This window comes from Sus scrofa, chromosome 1 (assembly GCF_000003025.6).
Source record: "Sus scrofa isolate TJ Tabasco breed Duroc chromosome 1, Sscrofa11.1, whole genome shotgun sequence".
NCBI classification, from domain to species: Eukaryota; Metazoa; Chordata; class Mammalia; order Artiodactyla; family Suidae; genus Sus; species Sus scrofa.
Genome location: NC_010443.5, coordinates 155,749,930 through 155,772,979, shown reverse-complemented (window position 1 = coordinate 155,772,979; position 23,050 = coordinate 155,749,930). Strand labels below are relative to the sequence as shown.

At 33.6% G+C, this 23,050-nt stretch overlaps 1 protein-coding gene across 2 annotated transcripts in view; it reads right to left on the bottom strand.

Annotated features, from left to right (window-relative positions):
• The window catches only part of CDH19 (cadherin 19), an 89,190-nt gene continuing 80,569 nt past the window's right edge, over positions 14,430-23,050 (bottom strand). The window contains exons 10-12 of one of the 2 annotated variants that reach the window (XM_013993286.2): positions 21,021-21,135; positions 18,789-19,040; positions 14,430-15,837 (exon numbers count right to left, since the gene is read on the bottom strand). In XM_013993286.2, the coding sequence (XP_013848740.1) occupies positions 15,347-15,837; positions 18,789-19,040; positions 21,021-21,135 (858 nt within the window). In that variant the 3' untranslated portion in view covers positions 14,430-15,346. The remainder of the gene's footprint in view (positions 15,838-18,788; positions 19,041-21,020; positions 21,136-23,050) is intronic. The other variant, XM_003121695.4, reaches the window with a different exon arrangement.

Below are 23,050 nucleotides of genomic sequence, written 5' to 3'. Positions count from 1 at the left end.
CAGGTGATCTTTCACCTGCTTGGCACTTTTTCCATGTTTGACATAAAACTATATAAAAATAACATCAGTGTAAATTCATGCAATATGTGTGTGGTAGCATGCAGGTTAAAGCAATTCATTTAAATCTTATTAACTTGAAATAGGATGCATCTATGACCCCAAAAGAGCAATCACCTCTCCCAGCCCAGTTTTAACTATACCTCTTTTTGGATAAGTAAATTTTGTAAGGATAACTTATACCTATCTTAAGAGCCTAATTCATGATTTCATTGATGACCTATTAAGCAATCAGCTCTGTATTATGCCTTGTGATTATTAAAGAGATAACTTTTGGCATGATAAATTAGGATCAATTCAGAAAGGAGGAGCAGATAAGAATTTTTAAATCTAAGCTAACTAGAGATGAAAAGATAAGTGACCATTCCATCTTCCTATGTCCTGTAAAGTGTCACTATGGGACTTTGAAAATGAAGTGACTTGCATTTAATTTCCTTTCTAAATGTACTTCTCTAGGCATTTACAAGTTTCTCAAAAAGTGAAGCGGATGGAGACAGTGCTTTAGAACTATTTTAGAATATGCTCCACTGGTGTTAATTTTGAAGTCAAGAAAGCTGATTCACACTGGGCTATGTTTCAAAATAAAATTGCCCATAAAGATACTGTGGTTTCATCCTGACAAATTCATGTTTTAGAGAAGTTTCCATAATTCTTTAGTAAAGCATTAAACCCACTTCACTGTTAAATTATATAAGAAAAAAATGATCTACGGGCTTTTGCTTTAAAGAAATGACAGGATGGTCACTACTTAAACAAGATCTGTATCTTATGAGAAGTACTATATATGATAATCACTTTAGGAAAAGTGTCCATTCAAAGGAATGGCTGCACCGGGAGAAATTATGGATGAATTGTGGCATTATATGCTGAAAATCTAGGTTATTTCAAAGTCATGCAATCTTCTTTGAACCATGCCAGGTTGAAACAGAGCCAAACGACAAAACCAGTGCTACAGAAGCATCTCCTTTAAGGGGACAAAATAACCTGAGAACCAGAGGTAAAAAGTAATTGCTGATCAGTTGGTTAATGGATTGAATAGTGTATCAATCCTCTGGAATATGTCCAATTAGAAGCGTAGATAATATTTACCTGGCTATAAAGAACAAAATATTTTACTATTTATAATTACAATAACACTTAAGTATTACATATGTCATTTACCATATATTTTCAGATACATTTTCTAATTTGATCTCCAAAAATAGGCCAAGTATATAAAACAGGTGTGTTTAATGAGTTCCTATAAAGAACTATAATAGACATAGGGAAGTTATGACAATTTAATTTGTTTTCCTTGATTCTGTCTTCTTTCTCATAGAGATATTACTATATTTGATTATTCACATGAATAAATTGAAGTGGGAAATTTTATTTACTTGCTGATATCTGATAGACTCCATATAAGACCTGCTCTTCAAGCACACTCTAGGCAAATTCCACACCAGATTAACTTTTAGGACATTGAAAAAAATAATTTTTTAAAGCACTAAAGTACTAACATATGGCTGTAAGTGTATTGGATTTCCAAAGAATAACTTAAAACAATGGTTTAGAAAACTATGGCCTATGGGTCAGCTGCCTAATATTTTATTGGAACAAAGCCATGCCACTAATTTATGTATTGTCTATGGCTGTTTTATACTATAAAAGCAAACACTGAAAAGTTGCAATAAAAGCTGTATACACAGAAAAGGAAATTAGTATCTAAACCTTTGAGGAAAGATATGCTGACCACTGCCTGTAATTCACAAGGGCCACAGACAATTTCAAATCACAATCTAAAAGTAAGGACAAGCAGAACCCATAACTGGGAGGAACCTAAAAGCCATAGTTTCTCTCGGAGGAGCGATGGTTCTAACTCCACACCAAGCACCCCAATTTGCTCAGCAAGTAAGGCACTGATTGAGACACCTAGAGACACACCCCAAAACATCCAACTTTAAAACCAACGTGACTCACGGCTCCAACCACAATCCTTTGGAGCCAAGTGAGAAACCGCTCTTAAAAGCCTCACCCCATTGGTGAGCAAGCACAGAAGCAACCCTTTGAAAAGCATTCAAACTTTATAGGAAAAAAGCTAATTTGCTAACCTTAAGACGTTGGTCCAGGCATGAGGCTGCTGGGTGTCATGGTCCTTTTTTTCCTTCTTTCCAGAAAGTGTCATCTTTATGCTTGTCTATGTCTTGCTCCAGCTGGTGGACACCATCTTCACACTTTTCCCTCTGCTTTGCTTAAATGTTGGTAAGAGACATCTGGCATAAGCAACAAAGGATAAAGAGCTTGGAAGATGCCACCCTCCTTCCCACAATAACAACAGCTGAAACTGAACAAACTGAAATTCCATGACTTTTCTTAAACCCATCAGATAATTGATATTGCAGCTGATTATTGCAGGAAAAACTGACACTGAAATTTGGAAAGACAGGTGAATCCAGTCACTTTCAACTCCTGGAGCTGTTAATTGGTAATTTGAATGAATTGCTGGGCACTGTGTGTGGGCTAGCATGAGAATGAGAAAGCCCTGGGAGCTAAAGTCTTTTGTGTCTCCCCTATGATTTCCAGCAGGTTTTTAGAAAAAGACTCCCCTCCCTCCCTGCTCTCCCTAAAAAGGAAAGAAAATGGAGAAGGGAGAACGGAGGGCCAAAGAAAAGAAAGAAGAGGAAAGAAAGGTCCCCTGTGTTTATGGTGGTGGGAAAAGAAAAATAACCATTGTGAAAATATGCCAGAATGTTCTTGGTAGTTCTGTATAACAGCGTGTTTCCATGGCCTACTCTACAGGGGAAAAGACCTTTCCAAAGACATACCCATCCAGAGACAAGGGCATTTATCTAAGTCTAGCTCCCATTACCTTTCTGTCTCACTTAAGGGGGAAGCTAAGAAATACTTGTGAAGGTCACAGCACAAAGACAGAGGGCCACTAAAAGCTGAGATTTAATTATAACATAGAATGTTTCCCCTCCACCACACCTTATTACCACATCAGAGCTCCAGTAAGCATGAATTATAAATGAAATAATCACAAGGCATGGAATTCACATAAGGAGACAAAAAGAAGGACACTAGGGGAATTTGAAGCAATAAATAGAAAATAATGACCAACATGATAGTAGTTCATATATATGCATAATTTAAATATGCATGGTATAATCACTGAAAACAGAGGTTGTAAGACTAGATATAAAAATAACCCACTATATATTGTATACATGAAATCCACTTTAATGTAAAAAGTAAGTTAAAAGTAAATGGATAGGGCAAATGTCAATATTCATGAAAAAAAAAAAAAACCTTGAATCACTATGTAAATTTCAGAAAAAAAATGCACTCTAAGACAGGGAGAAAAGTATCAAGTATACAGAAAGAAATTATATAGATGTAGATATAGGTATAGATAAGTAAAGATATAGGTAGAAAAAAAGACAATTTCCCATGAAAATACAACAGTGCTCAAAGTTTATGCATCTAACAAAAGAGCACCAACACATGAGACAAAAACTTAAAGGGGACATAAACAAGTCTATTCTTTAGTTTGAGACTTCAACACCCTCTTTCAATATTCAATAATTGACATACAGGATAACCAAAAAAAACCCCACACACAAACTATTAATATTAGAAATGAAAGAGTGGTGATGAGTATTAATTCATGAACATTAAAAGAATAATAAGTGAATACTATGAACAATTTTTTATTTTTAGGGCCACAAGTGCCACATATGGAAGTTCCCAGGCTAGAAGTGGTATCAGAACTGCAGCTTCTGGCCTACTCATACCACAGCCACAGCAATACCAGATCTAAGTAGTGTCTGCAACCAACACAACAGCTCTCAGCAACACTGGATCCTTAACCCACTGAATGGGGCCAGGGATTGAACCCACATTCTCTTGGATACTAGTTAGTTTCACTTCCACTGAGCCACAACAGGAACTCCATGAACAACTTTTTGACCACAAATTTGATAAATTAGATCAAACAGAACAATTCATTGAGAGATACAAGTACCAAACTCACACAGGGAAATATAGATGATCTGTGTAGGTCTATATCTATGAAAGACATTGAATCAATAATTAATAACTTTACAAAAAAGAAAACATCACAAACAGGTGATTTCACTTGTGAATTTTACCAAATACTTAAGGAAGAAGTAACACCAATTCTCTAATATCTCTTCTAAAAAATAGAAGCAAAGGTATTCTTCCTAACTCATTCTATGCTCATTCTATGAAGTCAGAATGACCCTACTATCAAAACCAAAGAAGAAAAGAACACTGACAACAAATATTGCTTATGGATATGAATGCAAAATTTCTTATACATAATATTAGCAAATTATGTATAAGAGAAAACATAAACAAATAATACATAAAAAGAATTACACTCCAAGATCATGTGAATAACCATCTCTCTTATCAATCTTCAAACTCAGCTCTAACATCATCTGCTTATGGAGCATTCTCTCACCGCACCTCTCTCCCTTTCCCCCTACTAGGCATGATTAGCCAGTGAGTGATGCCCGCCTTGATTTTCCCAAACCTCTCTAATTTTACCTCCAATAGCTTCTGGATTGTGATAAATGTACTGCTGCACACCTACCTCTAGTTTAGGGTATATTTTTGGTGTTAAGAGACCTTGTATTATTCTCTTTGATTTTCTCAGCATCTACTAAAGTACTTGGCATGTAACTGGTACTCCATATATATTTATTGATTTAGATTTAAAAGGGAAAGTTGAATAAATTTGGATTTAAAAGGGAAAGGTGGCTTAATATCATTAGAAAGAACCAAGGATTAGAACATAATGGATTATCCATAAATGGATTGTCACCATTTTTTGGTGTGACTTCTGCCCCTTACAATATATTTTACTATGAGTCGTTATATGTACACAACAGTAATTTTCATTGCACAACTCTATAGACATTTAGAGTAAATGTGTGTGTGCATGTATGTATATCAGTCAACTAGAACCAAATCAGCCTAAAAAATGTAGCAATATAGGGATCAAATAGCGATCACATTTTAAAGATATTTATTAGTTTTACTGAAATGATTCCTTTGAAGAAAATACTTAAAAGTAACCAAAGATCTTTGAAAATTTGTATTTTCATCTTTTCTTGCTACTTTTAGTAGTTGAAGCACATTTTAAGGACACCACGTCTTACAAGTAGTTTAACATTGGTTTAATTGTATGAGATTTAACTTTTGAAAAGATTAACAATTCTAACTACACAATACATTTCCCCAAAGAAGATCAAGTAAATACTTGAGTATTCCAAACCAGCATTACTTGAGTCTTTTATTATTAATGCAAAGCAGTATAGGTATGTTATTTAAAATTTTATTTTTGTTCTTGACCCTCTCTCAACTGGGGCAATGTCTTAAGGCAAAAGCTAATTGGAAAAGCCACATCTCAGATCGTTTTTGCTCAAATAAAGGAACTATCTGGAAGGAGAGAGGCATCTTGAATTGCTTTATAAAGGTGTGATGTTGTCAAGATTTCTGTGTCTCTCAGTGGGCCTGTTGCCGTATTTAACATATGTAATATATTTAAGTATCCTACCTTTCAGAAAAGCAATTAGAGGTCATAATGGAATACTCTGATTTACTTAATGTTATATACAGTACGAAAATAAATGGAAGTGATTAGGAAAGGGAAAGTATGGGTGGAAACCTGCCTCAGGGATTAGTGTACATGCCACAGAAAGGAGCATTTGGCTTTTAGAAATGTAAGGCATGTGGCAAAACAAGAGTCAGCTTGGAAATGAATAGCTCTGTCCCCATACGGCTTTTTGAGTTCAAATCCCAAGGTTCCAAAAGCTTTGTGCAACCAATTTAATTAGAAAAAAGAATACATTATAAAGTAGCAAATGATTTACAAGGCAGAAACCCTTCTGCAGTCTGAATGTTAAATACACTATGATTCACTCCTAAGAACCTAAGCTATGATTTTGAGTTCTAGTTATCTCTATATATTTAAATAAATCTATTAATTTCTATTAATGTTGCAAAGCAATTTTTTTAAAACCTGAAACCACATGAAATTTTGGATTTTAGTGTAATATAAAATTCTGTGTGGGGTGGTGCTACTTCTTCATACATATTCAATTATATTCTCTTCCTCTAAGCTGATAATGGTAATGCTTGCTTTGGCACAAAATATAGAAGGGCCCAGTCTTCCATCTAAGTATAAATGGATAGAGTGCACCCCCTGCTGGGGCAGACTATGTAGATGTCTTGTCCACTTTGCCTTTGCTAGATCAGCGTCAAGCTTCAGTTCATTAACAGGAACAAGATCTTTTAATGACTTGTTTAGAAATACACTAAAGATTCAATGCTAATAACTGCCCAACATGTTTTAATATTTACTCTAAAATTATTAAGAGGAAGGATTTTAGGTTATTGTCTTTCCACATGGAGAGTAGAAAGAGAGGACAGAGAATAGTCACTTAAATACCTTTGTCCTTTTAAAATGGGTCTAAGTGTTTGGCTCCAAAGTTATTCGCTCTCTTTCTACATATATGCAAAGAATCAGGTGATTGATGCACTTCCCTGTGTGTTAATTTTATACCATGACCATATATTCCAATATACAATCACACATTGCTGCAAACAAAATGGAAACTTCTATTTTGTTTTTATCCTGAGTGAAGTGGATGTGTTCCAGAGAAATCAACAGATGGCCTTGCTCTCAGGAGCGATAGTGCCTGTTTTCCTGGTATTGAAGGTTCTCTTGGTCAGTTGCCGTCTCCTTTAATCAAGGAGTACTACATTCTTTGATATAATATGGACCATGAAGTCTGATATCAGAAGAGGAAAGGTAAAGGAACATGTCAGGCTTATTATCTTGCTCTTGTTCCTAGGGCAAAGATCTTTACATAAAAATTTATCAGGGAATCATGTCTGTTTATTCATCTTAGCTTATTCTGTGCTACCCAACTGCATAAGAATAATTCAACACTCCTGTGAGTCTTGGTGCTGAGCTTTCAGTCTCCATGAATCTCAAAAGTTTTTGCCTAGAACTAGCTAATCCCTGTCTCTGGTTGAGGATTCAGTTATGGGGGAAAAAAAATCAAACACATTCTATTATAAACATTATAAAACACAGGAAATGCTCAAATAGAAAAAAATAGCAGAGAAAGCAGGGGGATATGCCCAAAGCAATGCAAATGAATGCAGTTGCTCTGAATTCCCCAATATGAATTTGGCTTTTTTCATATTCTTGCCTAATAGTCTATTTCTTTTTGCTCATCACTTATTTGCTATTCACAACATACACACAAACATTTGTATGCCCTTTATAGGGGATTATTACTGTGGAGAGGGAAAATGTGTCATGTTAAGTAAATTAATATACTGGATTTGTATGCCATTTTCTAATATAACAATAATTTAAAATGTGCTACCTGGAGGAGTTGCCTTGTGGTGCAGTGAGTTAAGGATCCCACATTGTTGCAGCAGAACTTCCACATGCTGCGGCCCTGGCCAATAACAAAAAAAAATGAATGCATCTCCTTAAATAATCAATGTTCTTTCTGTTCCCACCTATGTTTTGAATGTGTCACTTCTATGGTTGATTAGTAACAATAATGAATGATATATTATAATAATGGGGAAATGACATTTAATTTTGATAGAAACTGAGTTTCAGTAATAATAAAAAAAAATGGCTAAGTATGTTTTGAAAAAAGAACGTTAATCAAATTTTTATCCTACCCAAGTGTACATATAATGTATATGCTACCATAATATCTAAAGTAACAAAAAAAAATCATCAGCAACGAAATAATGTTCTTTGATTAATAACCTAAGGAGGTGATTAAATTAAGAGACAGCATGGTGTGATGGGTAAAAGTCTAGAATCTAGAACTAACTCACCTGGGTTTACATTATTACCACTTATTATGTGCATGACTTGAGGCAAAATACTCTGTGTTTCTTTGTCCCGGTCTCCTTATCAGTAGGCTGGGAATAGCAACAGTACCTTCCTCATTTAATAGTGATTTAAATGACATAACACTGAAAAACACATTTAGAATATAACACCTGGAAATGTAACTGTATATGCTTGTCATATCCAGAAATATTTGAAAGACAATATTCACATCATTAATACTTACCTATTTCTGACCAGGAGGCTAACTCAATGAAGACCAGTAAGAGGCAGTGGCTACTTTAAGAAGCATGGAGGTGAAGGGGTGTTAGGACTGGGGTATGGGGGTGGGACAAACTTAGCACCAAGTCTCACCTAAGAGCCCCCCTGTCACCTGGTCACATCTCTCACTTTATCTCCACATATTCTTCACCTTCACTTTTCAGGTGAGGGCACAGATAATAGCATTTATTAGGATTCCATTCAGGGTTCATTACACAGCACTCAGTTTGGAGGCGCTCAGTAGATGCTACTCATGGATAAAATCTATGATGCTTGTCATTGACTTACAGAGGATGGGTGGACACAAGTGTGAGAAATACTTCAGATTTTCACAGTTCAGACATTTTCTTAGCAAGTCCTTTGGTACAGATTTCATTTTTAAATATTCTTTAAAAAATAAAGTAACATGCCCTTAGACTATTTTATAAAGTGGGAGAAATTTTTGCCCTTAAAAACTGTATTACTGGGACAAATTATTTTAACCATATGTGATAATAAGTTAATATGAATAAATATACTACATCACTTATCAATGTCTAATTTTATTTATATAATCACTAAACCTTAAAACATTTTCAAATGAAATTCTATGTAATTTCTATGTAAATTGAATTGTCAAGCGCAGGTATGTGTTAGATTTTAAAGAGAGTTATAATTAGACATTTAGCTCTACAGAGGAAGCTTCCAGAATAATGCAGAGGTCATCTGGGATAAGAAAGAAGTTTCTGAAAACAGAAGTGTCAATATGAGCTGGATAATTGCCTAGAACTAGAACTCGCCTGAGCCCTAAGATTGGATAGAAGAAAAAGAGATGATAAAAATTTACTCATCAGAGAACATATGGCAATAAGTCCATAATTTTTGTTTTTAAAAAGGGAGAAGACAGGGAATGGAGATAGAAGCAGAGGGCGCACCTTTTCATTTTGCATTGTCAGAGGTAATGAGAACATCTGCCTTGTATTCTTTTTTTTTATTATTATTATAAATCAGCTATATTTCAATTAAAAATTAATAATAATTAAAACAGATTTAGGATGAGAAGAGCTAATAAGAATCTACCTATCACTTGGCAAGACTTTACTTTTTTTTTTTTGTCTTTTTCTAGGGCCACACCCATGGCATATGCAGGTTCCCAGGCTAGGAGTCCTATCCGAGCTGTAGCCACTTGCCTCCACCACAGCCACAGCAAACAGGGATCCAAGCCACATCTGTGACCTACACCACAGCTCATGGCAATACCAAATCCCTAGCCCAGTGAACAAGGCCAGGGATTGAACCCACAACCTCATTGTTCCTAGTTGGATTCGTTAACCACTGAGCCACAACGGAGAACTCCCTTAAATTCTTAATATAAAATTAGAGCTATGAGTATCTGATGTTAGATATTACCAGCAAGTACGAAAGCTTTCTCTTGGAGCTGTTAGCATGTTTTATTAATGTCTTCCATGTAATTCTAATAAACATAAAGATAATTCCATTTCTCCATTAGTTACAAATTGAGCAAAACCAACCCTTTCTTCTTTTATAGTTTTTTTTTTTTCCTAAAATATACATACCTAGAAAAAGTTGCCACAAAAATGTGGTTACTACTTAACTTAGCGGGGTTTGTTCCAAGTAAATGTCATAGAGGAGCTACTTTCAATCGGAACACCTCATACATAATGTATAACTTGAGCAATTAATTTTTTCCTTTGGTAGTAACAGCACATTACTCTGAAAGGGTCAAGATGGGCAGGCAGAAAGTAACAGCAAGCTAATTATTGCCCTGAATTAATTCATTTTCCTTTTTTTTTTTTTTTTGTATTACTAACCATAGTCAACATTCTGTACATTACACACCCAGGACAACTGGAAGTTTGTACCTTTTGACCATTCTCAACCATTTCCACTTCATTTTCTTTTTGTCCATAATATTTCTAGTGTAAGGAGATCAGTCCGTGAACATTCCTAAACATAAACTTAATATAATAATAATTATCCCAACAATCACAACCAGTAAAAATGTCATATTTGCTATGCATTAGGTCGAGTTAATTCTTTATATGTATTATTTCAGTTACTTCCTCCAATAGTGTGATGAGTTATATATCCATAACATCCCCACTGTACAGATGAAGCTACCAAAAGACAATGTTTTAAATAATACGTGTAAGTTTACATAAGAAAGAAATGTTAGCAATTGGAAAATAATGAAAAATGGGCATCATAGATCACTTACTTTCTCTAGCATGTAAATAAGGCAATATTATAGAAACATGTAAATATCATACATTGTCTCTACTCCCTTTCCTAGGACAAAATATTCTATAGATTTGTACCTCTATGCAATCGTGAATATATGGTCTTTCCCATGTCCAGTGTTATTCGTAGCTGAGATAAATCACTTAGCACTGCAGAACCCAAAAGAACATTTTAAATATTAAAATGAATAAGCACGAAAAATAGCATGAAATAAAGTTGTATGAACTATTTTAGTATGCTACCAAATGTCCTAAGAACATTATAAATTATCTCTTTTTGTATTTTGCTAATGTTTTATACTAGAAAGTTGAATTTTAAATGATTCAAACTATATGAAATGTCAAGTTGATTTGTTGATGTATCCACTATATTGATTAACTTGTAACTTGAAAGAAACATCATGAAAATGTTTTATTTTATTCAGTTTTCAATACACATTTTCATTGATCTTCCTTATGCCCACCTTGGCCACATCTCAGACATTTGGCAGCTTCTGGTCACTGTGAAATATCATTTTTAAAAATCTCTTTTCCCAGTACCAGAAGACTAATTTCACATTCAATGCAAGGTTCTGTCTCTCTCCCTCTCCCATTTATTCTGGTGCATCTGGACCTCTGCTTTCTGGGTAGTGATGGAGAGATGGGAGGTAAAGGGCACATAATCAAGGCTGGTCATATCATAATTTCACAGCCAGAGTCCTGTGTGATGACATGCATCTGACTGCTGGCACTCCATCCTGGAGCTCATGCATGGGGTATTTGGAGACATTTTAGGGACCAGAGGTCCCTGTTTTTCCTTAGCCTGTGTGACATTCTTTGGATGACTGATTTAAGCTTCCTCTCAGCTCCTACCTTCTGTGCAAATTTTCTACAGCTGCAACTACTTAACCTATGGGAAATTCATGCAGATTTGCATTGTCAAAGGCTAGGAACTGCATTTTTCTAGCGTTAGCCCTTTCACTTTCCCTGCTATTTCAGATCAGCAGCGTCCCACCCTCAGAGTGCTCTAGAGAAAAAATAAAAAGCAACAATACTAACATGTCTCAAGGATCTACTTTGTAATTGAGAATACTAGTCTCTCCTCCTCCAGAAAATTACAATTTCCTGAAGGAGGGGATAGATAATATCTACCTCCAGACAGGTAGATAGATGATAGATGGATAAATGGATGGACAGATGGATGGATAGGTACATAGATATATGGTAGACATAATTGGACATGTAAAAAGCCACATATTCCTTTCCTACATTTACCTCTCTAATGTTTCTCTCAACTTTTAATGTATCTGATACCTAATGCCTATTTATATCCTATAAAAGAATATGAAGATACCTTTTAGGTTTTGTGTAACCCCTAAGATTAACAATGCATTTGTTACCAAGCTGTATTCTAAAATGTGAAGCAGAATTCTCATGTATCACAAACGTTTTCCTATTCATCACACTTCATGGGAACTTATTCATATGAGAATTTCTACAGTGATCAAATCACCAAAGGATGTGTTTTGACTGAACAGTATAACATCATTAAATTTCCCTACAATTGGAAATTATATAGGTCCAAAAAAGTAAAAATGCCAAACTCCTATAATTTCTAGAAAGATTTTGAAAAGTCTTACTGTACTCCTGAACTACTCAATGCTAACCTGGTCTGAGGAATATATTAATTCCACATTAATATTCAACAAAGTCAATATGGCTTTTCCACAACCAAATAAAACAGACTGGGATTCATTATTACATTCATTTAAGAAATATTTATTGATCACATACTATGTGCTAGAAACAATTTTAGACACGAACAAACTAACAAAGCAGACAATTCCTTGCCCAATTGGTGTTTACATTGTAAAAAAACACCAATTGGATAAAGGATAAAGACAATAATAAGTAAACTATCTATAATATAATACCAAGTAGCTAAGTGATTTGATGGGAAGCAAGGTGGAGCAAGGGATACAGCTGGGGACAGTGGTCAGGTACATCTTTCTGAGGAAGTCACATTTGATCATGGACCTAAATGAAGAAGGGAATGGAAAATAGAATGTTTGAAGGAAGATTGTTTCAGGCCTAGAGCATGACTTAGGAAGAGTTAAGAGCACATAGAAATAAACAAGCATGAGATAAGACATGACATTATGTGTCAAGTCAGAAAGTTGATTTATATTTTAAATATGTTACAAAGCCCTTGGGATGGCTCAGTGCTAGAAAGGAAAGGAATCTGTGCATTACAGCAGAATAATATCAGCCATTATGATGATGGGCTGTTATTTATCGAGCCCTTGCATTTTGTCTGGCACTTGTGGGCTTCCTATTTTATTTATTCTTCACAACAATCATGTGAAATAGGCAGAATGGATGCTGTTTTACTTCGACAAACTTCATATGGTTCCTTAAAGTGAACTAATTCAAATTCATATCTGATAGGCTCAAGCCATGTACTTCGTGAACAACTATTATTGCTAATATTTTTTGATCCCTATAAAGGATTTCAATATTTTCCTGTGTTAGCCACTAGTAATTTAAGACTTACACATAAACCTATAAGTTATTGAAAGATGATATTTAAGCAGTGCAAGTATTAATGTTAGGCTGTGCTGTTTCATAAATATCTGCATTAATTTGTCTATTAAAATTCAAAAAATTAGATCTTACTGTTGTCAAGTCTTTAGCTTAGGACATAGCTGTGTTTCTTTCAACACCTGTGTGACTAGAAAAAGGTGAAAATAGTTATTGAACTATTGCCAAGCATAATTTCTAGAAAATTGCAACTTATCTACTAGAATTAGATAGTATTTTTTGGACATAGTTTAAAAGGTCACTTTTTAAACTAACAAATAGCTATCCAGCCCTAAATCTTTTTTCCTATGTACCTTATGATTGACAATCCTATCATTATCTAAACCAGAATTTATTTTAACACATCTGTTTAATGCCACTGGATTGAAACACTAAACTCCATTGATACAGATATTGCATCAATGTTTTATAAGGTGTTCATCCAAGTTGATAAACTGTTTATAAGTCTTTCATCCATGACAGAACTATGATCCCCAGAAGATCCTATTTCTTTTTTTCTAATCTATTTTCCGTGGATTGCTTTATCTTCTTATTTATCATACTTTGCAGTACTTCAGCCAAGATTATACAGCACTATTTTTTTAAATATAGGAAATAGCCATTCATGGAATAATTCATGAAAAGCTCCCTAACGATACTCTTTCAATTTTTACATCAGTATGAAAAGAATGTAAATATTCTCTCAACCCATTCATTTCATTTTACTTGCTTTTTTGCTCTTTTTGAATTTTCTTTTATTTAGTGTTCTTACTTTTCCCTACATAAATAATGATATGAATTACAAGGATTTACTACAGCTTATGTCCTCTGTACTACTTTTAGTATCTTCCTAATCACTGTATTTCTATCTGATTTTCTCAAACTTTTGTAAAATGATGATATCTGTGTTGCTGACATACTAGTACCTGATTTATACTGATGGAAAAATTATCTTCTATCACATGGTATGAATGTTGATGTCTCAAAGTACAGAGAAAAAACACTGTAGCCATTCAACTGCTCCAACTTTAGCTCAAAATTATTTGGAATATTTGATTTGCACATATATAGCCAATTTGATTCAGCTCAGTCTCACATGCTATTAATATGAGATGAACATATAAAGCAATTTTGAAGACACAGTATTCACTACTTTCTTTCCGTTCAACCTATGAATTTTGAATTCCACTTTGATTTGGATAGAATAATAAGAATCATTCTTATAAGGCTGATTAAAGTGCTTTATTATCTTACTATCTAATGTTATCTTAAAGCTTTATGTCCAGCAGCTTAGCATACTTCCTTCATAATATTAGAATAAAAGAAACTATTGTACCTGATTTTATATCCCTTAATAAAAAAAATTGACACAAAAGAATCAGTTATAGTTTAAGCTCTTAATAAAAAAGAAAAGCTAGGAATTTTATCATGTTTTATTTTCTGCATGGTCAGAGAAGTGCAGTTGATCACAATATTTAGGATGAATATTAACTCCAGTATGAATCCAGTATTCCTTTCACTTATTTATGTCATTTTAGTGGCAATAAAAATTACTTAAAATCATTTCACACTTTCCACCATTTTCATAAAGTTTAAATTTAATATCGAGTAAATGTTGACATTATGTCATTGTATTGACATGATAAACATGTGTTTTGATTACATAAGAAAATAACATAAAAATCTTCTAAACATGATTTATACTTTCTATATACAGCTGTTATATCAAAGAAATACAAATTTACACTATATCTTTGATTAATTAACAGATACTAAACATGTCTAAATATAAAATCAGTTTTTAAAGGTGGTCTTGACAACAATTTTAAAATACCAAACTAGAATGAATTATAAACTCTCAGAAGTTTACTTATTCATAGAAAAGAAATAGCTTTTAAAAGTTATATATAATCACCCAGATTCTCCTAGATGTTTACCTCTGTGAAGTATCAGGAAATACACACACTTCACTCTCACTTTGTAAGAGTAACAAATAAATGGATAAATATGATCTAGTTCAGCGCCCTTTTCAGATTGAACATTCAAAAATTTTGAGAATTTGTATTGGATGCTATTGAAAAGGATGCCAGAGGAGTATTTGAGGCCACCAGAGAGAGCTGATTGTTAGCTTCACTTCCCATATCTGCATTCAATGACACTATACAGGTAGCTTGAAATAACCATGGGATATTTACTCAAGAAAATCAGAAAACACTGTAAATTGGGCGCTTTTCTTGTCCCAGAGAAATGGAGTACACAACTCTTTACCAAGTTACTAAAGGCTTGCCCAAACATGCAACTGCATTTAAAAATGCTTATTAACAATAAAAAAGCCCTAATTATTTGACTGCATAGCAGAACCAAACATGCATGCTAATCTCTTAAAGCGAGGTCCCAATTCATTAAGGTAATCATAATTTTCATCCTGATCAGAAACTACTGATCCTAAGGAGCTCAGGGATCCAGCTAAGGACCCTGTTCCCTCAAAAGCATAGGTCTGGAGGGAGTCAAAAGGAGGGGCACAGGGATCAGTGTCAGCTTCCTCCAGCTTTTCTAGAATGAATTTCCTGAATATGGCACTATCCGGCCCGACCTGCAAAGACTGCCTGCACAGGCTCCTAATCTCCGCCCTGGGGGTCCTCCGAGCCTTGCGTTCGCGCATGGCAGCGCTGCTCCTCAGCTCCACGATGTCAAAGGCCTCCGTGTCTTCCTCTCCTCCACCCTCATCATCGTATCTGAATATATTCTCTCTGAAGTCTTCCCCTTTCTCAGGAAATAGAGTCTCTTTTCTTCGTTGTTTCAGACCGAGGATCAAAAAAATAAACCCTGTCAAAGAAAGCATATGGAGAACAGTAATTAACACAAATATGAGACAATACTATATATCATAAATATACATATTTAATATTACATACACTGCTATTATAAGTAAATGTATAATAAATATTACCTTAGCTATTGATTTGATAATACATTATTACATATTTCTTCTAAACATTATTGAGTATTAATATGGTCACAATACTAATAGCATATACTATACATAAATATATAATATATAATAAATATATTACATATCAATAATACATATTTGTTATAAGATATTGTTAAATATATATTATTTACAATAAACTATATTAGTCTAGCTTTCATTACAAGCTCAAGACATAAGCTTATATTTTCTGATTATAAGACAAAAAGATACATTTGCTATTGCAAACTTATAAAAGGGCCTTGCAGAATGACAAGGAAGTAAAACAATCTTTCTGGCTGATGATTTAGAGTAGGAAAACATCACAAAAATGTAGTGAAGTGTTTATGATGAAGATTTAAGATTTAAAATGTTATTTTTACTTATATATTGAAAATAAAACAAAGTAGAATGAATAGTTTCCAATCTATATGCATTTGTTAATATCAGTAATCTATGATCATGTTAATGGAAGTTAAGCACATTGAATTGTTTTGATATTTGCCATTGAGTCAAATTCTGTGGTATAATTTCTAAAGCAATATTTATTGACTGCAAAGTATGTACTAGTCGTTTTTCTAAAAGCTTTACATTTATTCACTGATTTGTTATGACACCCATATTTTATTATAATTCTCTGTTAAAGATGGGGAAACAAGTGCAGAGAGATTAAATCACATGGCCCAGAGTCACACAACTAGGAACAAAAAGGTGGTATTCAAAACCAGAAAGCTGGTTCAGAATCAGTTCTTTGACAAACCATACTAATTTTAGAAATTCCAAACCTACCAGGTTTTTTAATTGTAACACTGGTATGTCTACATCAATGAATTATATAAGATAATTTTAACATTGTGTAGAAATAGAACAATTTCAGAATGCTTTTTAATTAAAAAAAATTGTGTGCATGTATGTGCTTCAAGGATAACCAATCCTTATACTATCTTCGATTTTATACAGCTATTCTGAATTTGATCTTAAGGAATTGAAACAGGAAGTTAAGGCTATTAATATTATGGCAAAGAGAATTATATTAGGCAATATCTTGTATTAATATACTAATATTAAAAAATTGAAATAATGTTCTTGAAACAAAATCATTTTTTAATCCAGGGTCTGTACTTTTTTTTTTTTTTTTTTTTGGCCACAAGAGGACGTTCCCATGCCAGGTATCAAACCCGTCATAGCAGTGACCTGAGCCACAGAAACGATGCCAGATCCTTAACCACTAGGCCACCAGGGAACTCCCAGGTATTGTACTTTAACACAATTGAGATACAGGGTTGAAATAGAAAGGGATCTAATAAATAATTTTTCAATCTGTGAATTGGAGAGTGTATTCATGAAACAATGAAACTTTCACAGGAAACTGTCCACTACTGTTGACCCCAACTTTCCATCTTCTCCTCCCGCCATTGACTGTGAGGCTTTGGTTTACTTTCAGGGTTTCAGGACTAGCCTTAGGTCTGCACCTATGAATAATTTAGTACTTGCCATCCCGCAAACATTATACTGTTTTTACTGCTTCTTGCTTCTGATATCTAGCTATGTAGCTCTAAATTCAGTTTTATGATCAAAGATGATTAGAAACAATTTGAAAAACAGAAAGTAGGTAGAAAAGGAGGGTAATCTGAATGGTAAAAGAGGAATGAATGCATTTTTATTGTTGGTGGTGGGGTTTTTTTGGTCGAGCTTGTGGCATGTGGAAGTTCCTGGGCCACAGCAGCAAATGGAGTTGCTGTAGTGACAATGACAGATCTTTAACCCACTGCACGAGGGAACCCCAGGAATGTATGGTTTTTTAAGTTTTGAGAAAGATGAGAAGAGCAAAGGCAAAGCAAACCCTGAACGTTTTGTATGTCAGATTGAGCAGTGAGTTTGAAACTCCAGAACCTATGGCTGATACAACTGCCATCGATATTCCATAAAGTTGTATTGGCTTTGATATGAAGTTATAAGGGAAGCAAGAGAAGGATTTGATGACGTATAGTAATTAGTACATTAAAGAAAGGAGGAAAGTTTTGCTAGATGAACGATTTTTAGTTTTGGAAGCCTGGCTAAAATATTTGGGGCCTCATTTACCTCATCTGTAAATGAGTGTAATTATTTCCTTGTAAATGCAACAGCAGAAACAATATCAAACGGACAAAACAAATTATTTTATTGAGATTTCTTTTGTGTTTAGCAGTTAAAGTAGGATTCTCTCTTTTACATTATCTTATCCTAAAATTTACTTTCTTAATGGTCCTATGTTCTGGTGAGTTGTAGCATAGGCTTGAATAAGCGGTATGTTATGGTTATGGAATCTCAGCACTTCATTCACTAGCTGCATGACCCTTTGTAAACCATGTAACTCTTTAAGTTTCACTGTAATCATCTATACAATGCAAGCGATAATACTTGCTACTTCTTGAGGTTATTCTGAGGGTCAAATTGCATAATTTCTGTAAAGCACTTAACACAGTCCCCTGGAGTATATTCCAGCATTCAACAGAAGATGACCATTATTATTATTAATTTTTATATAACTATACTTTGCAATGTTTGCGTCAAAAACACACCTAAATGGATGTGCACACATGTACTCATATACTCATAGAATTCAAGGATCATTGATATTCAACTTGAAATGCATATCACTCTATTTTTTATTTACTCTACTTGATTTAAGACTTATAACACATTCGAAAAAGCAATTAAAAACACAGACAAGCCCACACTAAATTGTTATAATGTAATTAACTCTTTTCTACATTTGTCATGTTATTATCAATAAATGAAGATATTCTCAGTTCATACAACTTACCAAATATTATTATAATGCATATAAGAATAGCAATTATGACTTCTGCCTTGAATCCCATGGAAAGCATAAGATCCTTGTTACTGCAGGTCTGTGTGCTTCCATTGTCATCACAGTCACAGATGTGTATGGTAAGGGTGTTTGTACTTGTCAATGGTGGGATTCCATTGTCAGTGATTAGGATGGATACATAGAAGACAGGCTCTTCTTGAAGGCTAAAACCAGTTCTATTAGTCAAAATTACAGCTGTGTTATCTAAAATAAAAATCCATGTGCATAATTTTTCAATAAAACAAAAGAAATTCTTACCAGTTAAATGTAATAGAGGCAGCGGTATAAAGATCAAATAAATTCAAATAAGAGAAAGCAAATTTCTGATAAAAAGACAATTAAAGATCAATTCAAAAAGTCATTATTAGTTTTGGCATTTTCTAAATCCCAATTATTAAATTAGATGAATCATATGAATCAGTCATATTTTTTGATAAGGATAGTAAATATGCACGTGGCACATAGAAAAGAAAATAGCTTTATAATCAGATATCAATATTATATAGAGGCTACTAGCATAAGGTTTGTAATGACAGCATCATTTTCATTTGGGTTAAATACTCCTGACAGTGCTTTTTCAAATGGAAACTTTTTTTCACAAATACTATAAACACACAAAATTACCAAAGCCATCTCCTTATCATAGCAAGTGATTTCAAACAATGTCTTCATAAATAAGACAAAAATATTAATTTTATAAGGTGTAAAAAATTCTATTAGAATGTTTCAGTTCGCTTGGAAGTACTAACCCATTTTATACTTAAATTTCAAAGAATCACTAAATGTTCATAGTAATGATTAATTCATCTAGATAAAACATTCAAAAAATTAACAAAAATAAACAATATATGTATATCAACACATTTGAAATTGTTTTTCCCTAAGTCTCAAAATATTCTAAATAGCTTTTTACAGTGTTGTTTACTGTACCTCAGTACTATGTTTCTCCCCCCACTTTTTTTTGTATTGGCATCCCCATAACATTTTCTGTAGCAAATAAACTTTTGAAAACATAAACAGTAAATTGAAAATAAATGGAAGTCTTCTGAAATGCCTACTTATGACTTCTCCCAAGTCACCTTTAAAAAACAAATTCTCCGCCATGCTCTTGAAATCTATGAGATACTTATGATCCTGTTCACTAGGCAGATTGAAGAGGTGTAAAAGTTTGTATTTTTTCTATATATATTTCATAAAATTACTTGTAACCACAAACATTAAATTAAATCAATTAACCTCTTTATGTTTCAGTATATTTATTTTGCCCCCTAACTTATATTAGCATAACCAAATCTAAGTTACAGCTTTCTTTTATTAATATCTGTATTTTTTTATTAATATCTGTATTTTTATCCTGAGTCTAGTTGAGGTTTCTTCACTGGGAAATTTGACAAGGACAAAAGGGAAAGGAAGTGTTTGCATTTTGTCTCTCCAAAATCTGAGCTTAAACTCAGTAGTAAGGAAGGAGACCTCCATGTGTTTGGTTATAGATGATTGAGTAATGAATTCTACAGTTTTTCATATCTTTGAGATATCAAGCAAAATTAGAATAGAAATCCATATGATGAGTCAAAAAAAAAAAACTTTCACTTAAGTGAAGGAAAAAAGAAGAGTGACTTTGTATAAAGTTAATCCACTTCTACATGGAATGAAAAAGAAGTCTACTTCTCCCTATAAAATCCTTCAGAACATTTTGTCCGCAGGCTGATATAATCATTTCATTTTGAAGGAAAAAGAATACTCTAACCCATTCCATATGTTTACAATTCTTAATTAATGACTCTAAATATCTTTGAATCAATCAAGTCAACACTACTAAACTATAATTAATATCATTTTCTTCCCCAGACATAGATTGAAGCTTGAGTTATATGAAAACATGAACCATGGTGTCAGAACTGCAATTATATTTGCAAGGTCATTCAGACTTTACAAGACTTTATAGCCAATGATTATTTGAAAGAGTGTTTATAATTCAAATAAATCCAATGGGAAATGGGTCTAGTATTTTCAGAATATGACTTTGGGTTTTGTTTCCCATTTTCATTGTCACTCCTTGCTTTATTTTTCAACATGATCTTCCTGCAGGAATAGTATAAAAAGCAATGCTATACATTTCCTTAAAATTAAACAAGATTCTCAAAGAAGAGTGGATAGAAAGCCACTACGAGTAAACAGCATTACCTTGATTATCTATGATTATAAAACTTGAGTTCTTTTCTTCCATAGATAGATTAAAGTAAAAATGGTGATCTTCTACGGACTCATCCCTATCCACTGCACTGATGGTCTGAATCACCTAAAAAGAAGCAGGGGTATGTTCATTATTATTATTATTCAGGAAAATGATCATTGTCATTATTATACACTTTTTATTTTAAAGTATTATTAACTTTTATTAAAATTGCTTTACCAAAATCTTTATGGATATTGCAGAGGATAACGCAAATTGGTGGAGAATATTAAACTATTTTCTTAGGTTAAAAATATGCTTACTTGCTCCTTTCAAAAGAACATTTCAATATTATATAATACATAAATTCTTGTTAAAGGATGAAATGATTTCCATATGCTAAGTGTGTTAGAAAATTTCCTCCAATCCAATTTTTTGCCTTGATTTCTCCCTTCCTTCCCTCTTCCCCTTCTTATCTGAATTCCAACAATTATGATTTGCAAAAGTCATTTACTTCCTGCTTATATTGAGGGCATAACTGCGGTAAACTTTTTATCTTATTAAAGTATTTGCTAATGATTTAATTGATTCAAGGAAATAATGCATTTAAAGCTTAGGCAATGTACATGATTTCCTTTTGACTTACGAATATTATTGGAAAAGTGTTCTACACCATATAAATTCCTCTCTCTATCTCAGATCATAAAAAAGTGATGCAATGCAGTTATTTCTTGTGAACAAATCAGCTCACAATTAGTCCTTTGCTTTTAAGACGTGAAAGTGTCAGTCAAGTAGTTAATTATCGTCAAAAAAGAGAGACGATGTCAAGATCACATAGTGAGATTGTGATTAATTCTGGAAATTAAAGTAAATTGATTATAGAAGTTATTGTTTTGAATTTTCTAGAGTTAAAATGCTTTTAACAATGTGTCAAACAAAATATCCTTACTTGCAAGATGACAGACCCATAATTTATAATGTTATACTTCAAAGGATATCTCCGCACATGCATGAAGAACCTTGCGAAACTAATGCAATTTGTACATCATTTCTCTACATCGATTTATCTTTTTCCTCATAACACTTTCCTACTTAAATCATAATCATGTAGCGTTAATTAAATAATCTAATAAAATAAAACATTTTTATTCAATCCATGCCTACGATAATAAATGTGCGTTGTATCAGTGCAATGCTTTTATTTTGGGTCACCATAAGATAAATGTATAGCCAGGGTGAGGGGGACAGGGGCTTGGAAGTCATATTATGAATCCTGTCTTTGCCACTTATTAATTTTTTTAAGCTTAAACATGGACATACTAATACTTAACTTTTAAGATTTATTTTTAGGATTACACATCTTAGTTTGTCAAAGTGCTTGCCCATACAAGCAAGCAGGTGCTTTTTATGTGTTTTCTTTGGGAAAACATTGTCTTAGGATTTACATTGGATGTGTCCTGAATATTATAAATAACCTCATGATGTGGATAGCTGTTCAATTAAGATTGATAGCAACTTGTAAGGAATCATGTTTATCTTGTTGACACATGCAGCCTTGATTTTTAGACAAGGAATAACTTATCTTGCTACTTGACTTTCTGTTTTAGAGGCAAGCTTCTGACTACATGTTGAAAATGTTTCCCTTTCCTGGAGTTCCCGTCGTGGCGCAGTGGTTAACGAATCCGACTAGGAACCATGAGGTTGCGGGTTCGGTCCCTGCCCTTGCTCAGTGGGTTAACGATCTGGCGTTGCTGTGAGCTGTGGTGTAGGTCGCAGATGCGGCTCAGATCCCGCGTTGCTGTGGCTCTGGCATAGGCTGGTGTCACAGCTCCGATTCGACCCCTAGCCTGGGAACCTCCATATGCCGCAGGAGCGGCCCAACAAATGGCAAAAGACAAAAAAAAAAAAAAAAAAAAAGAAAATGTTTCCCTTTCCTGTATGAAGGCTCAAGAACACTGGAGGGATTTTGACTTCATATATATTTTTAAAAACTTTTAAAACTAAATTACTCTATCCATAGGTATAGGTAAATGGAATATGT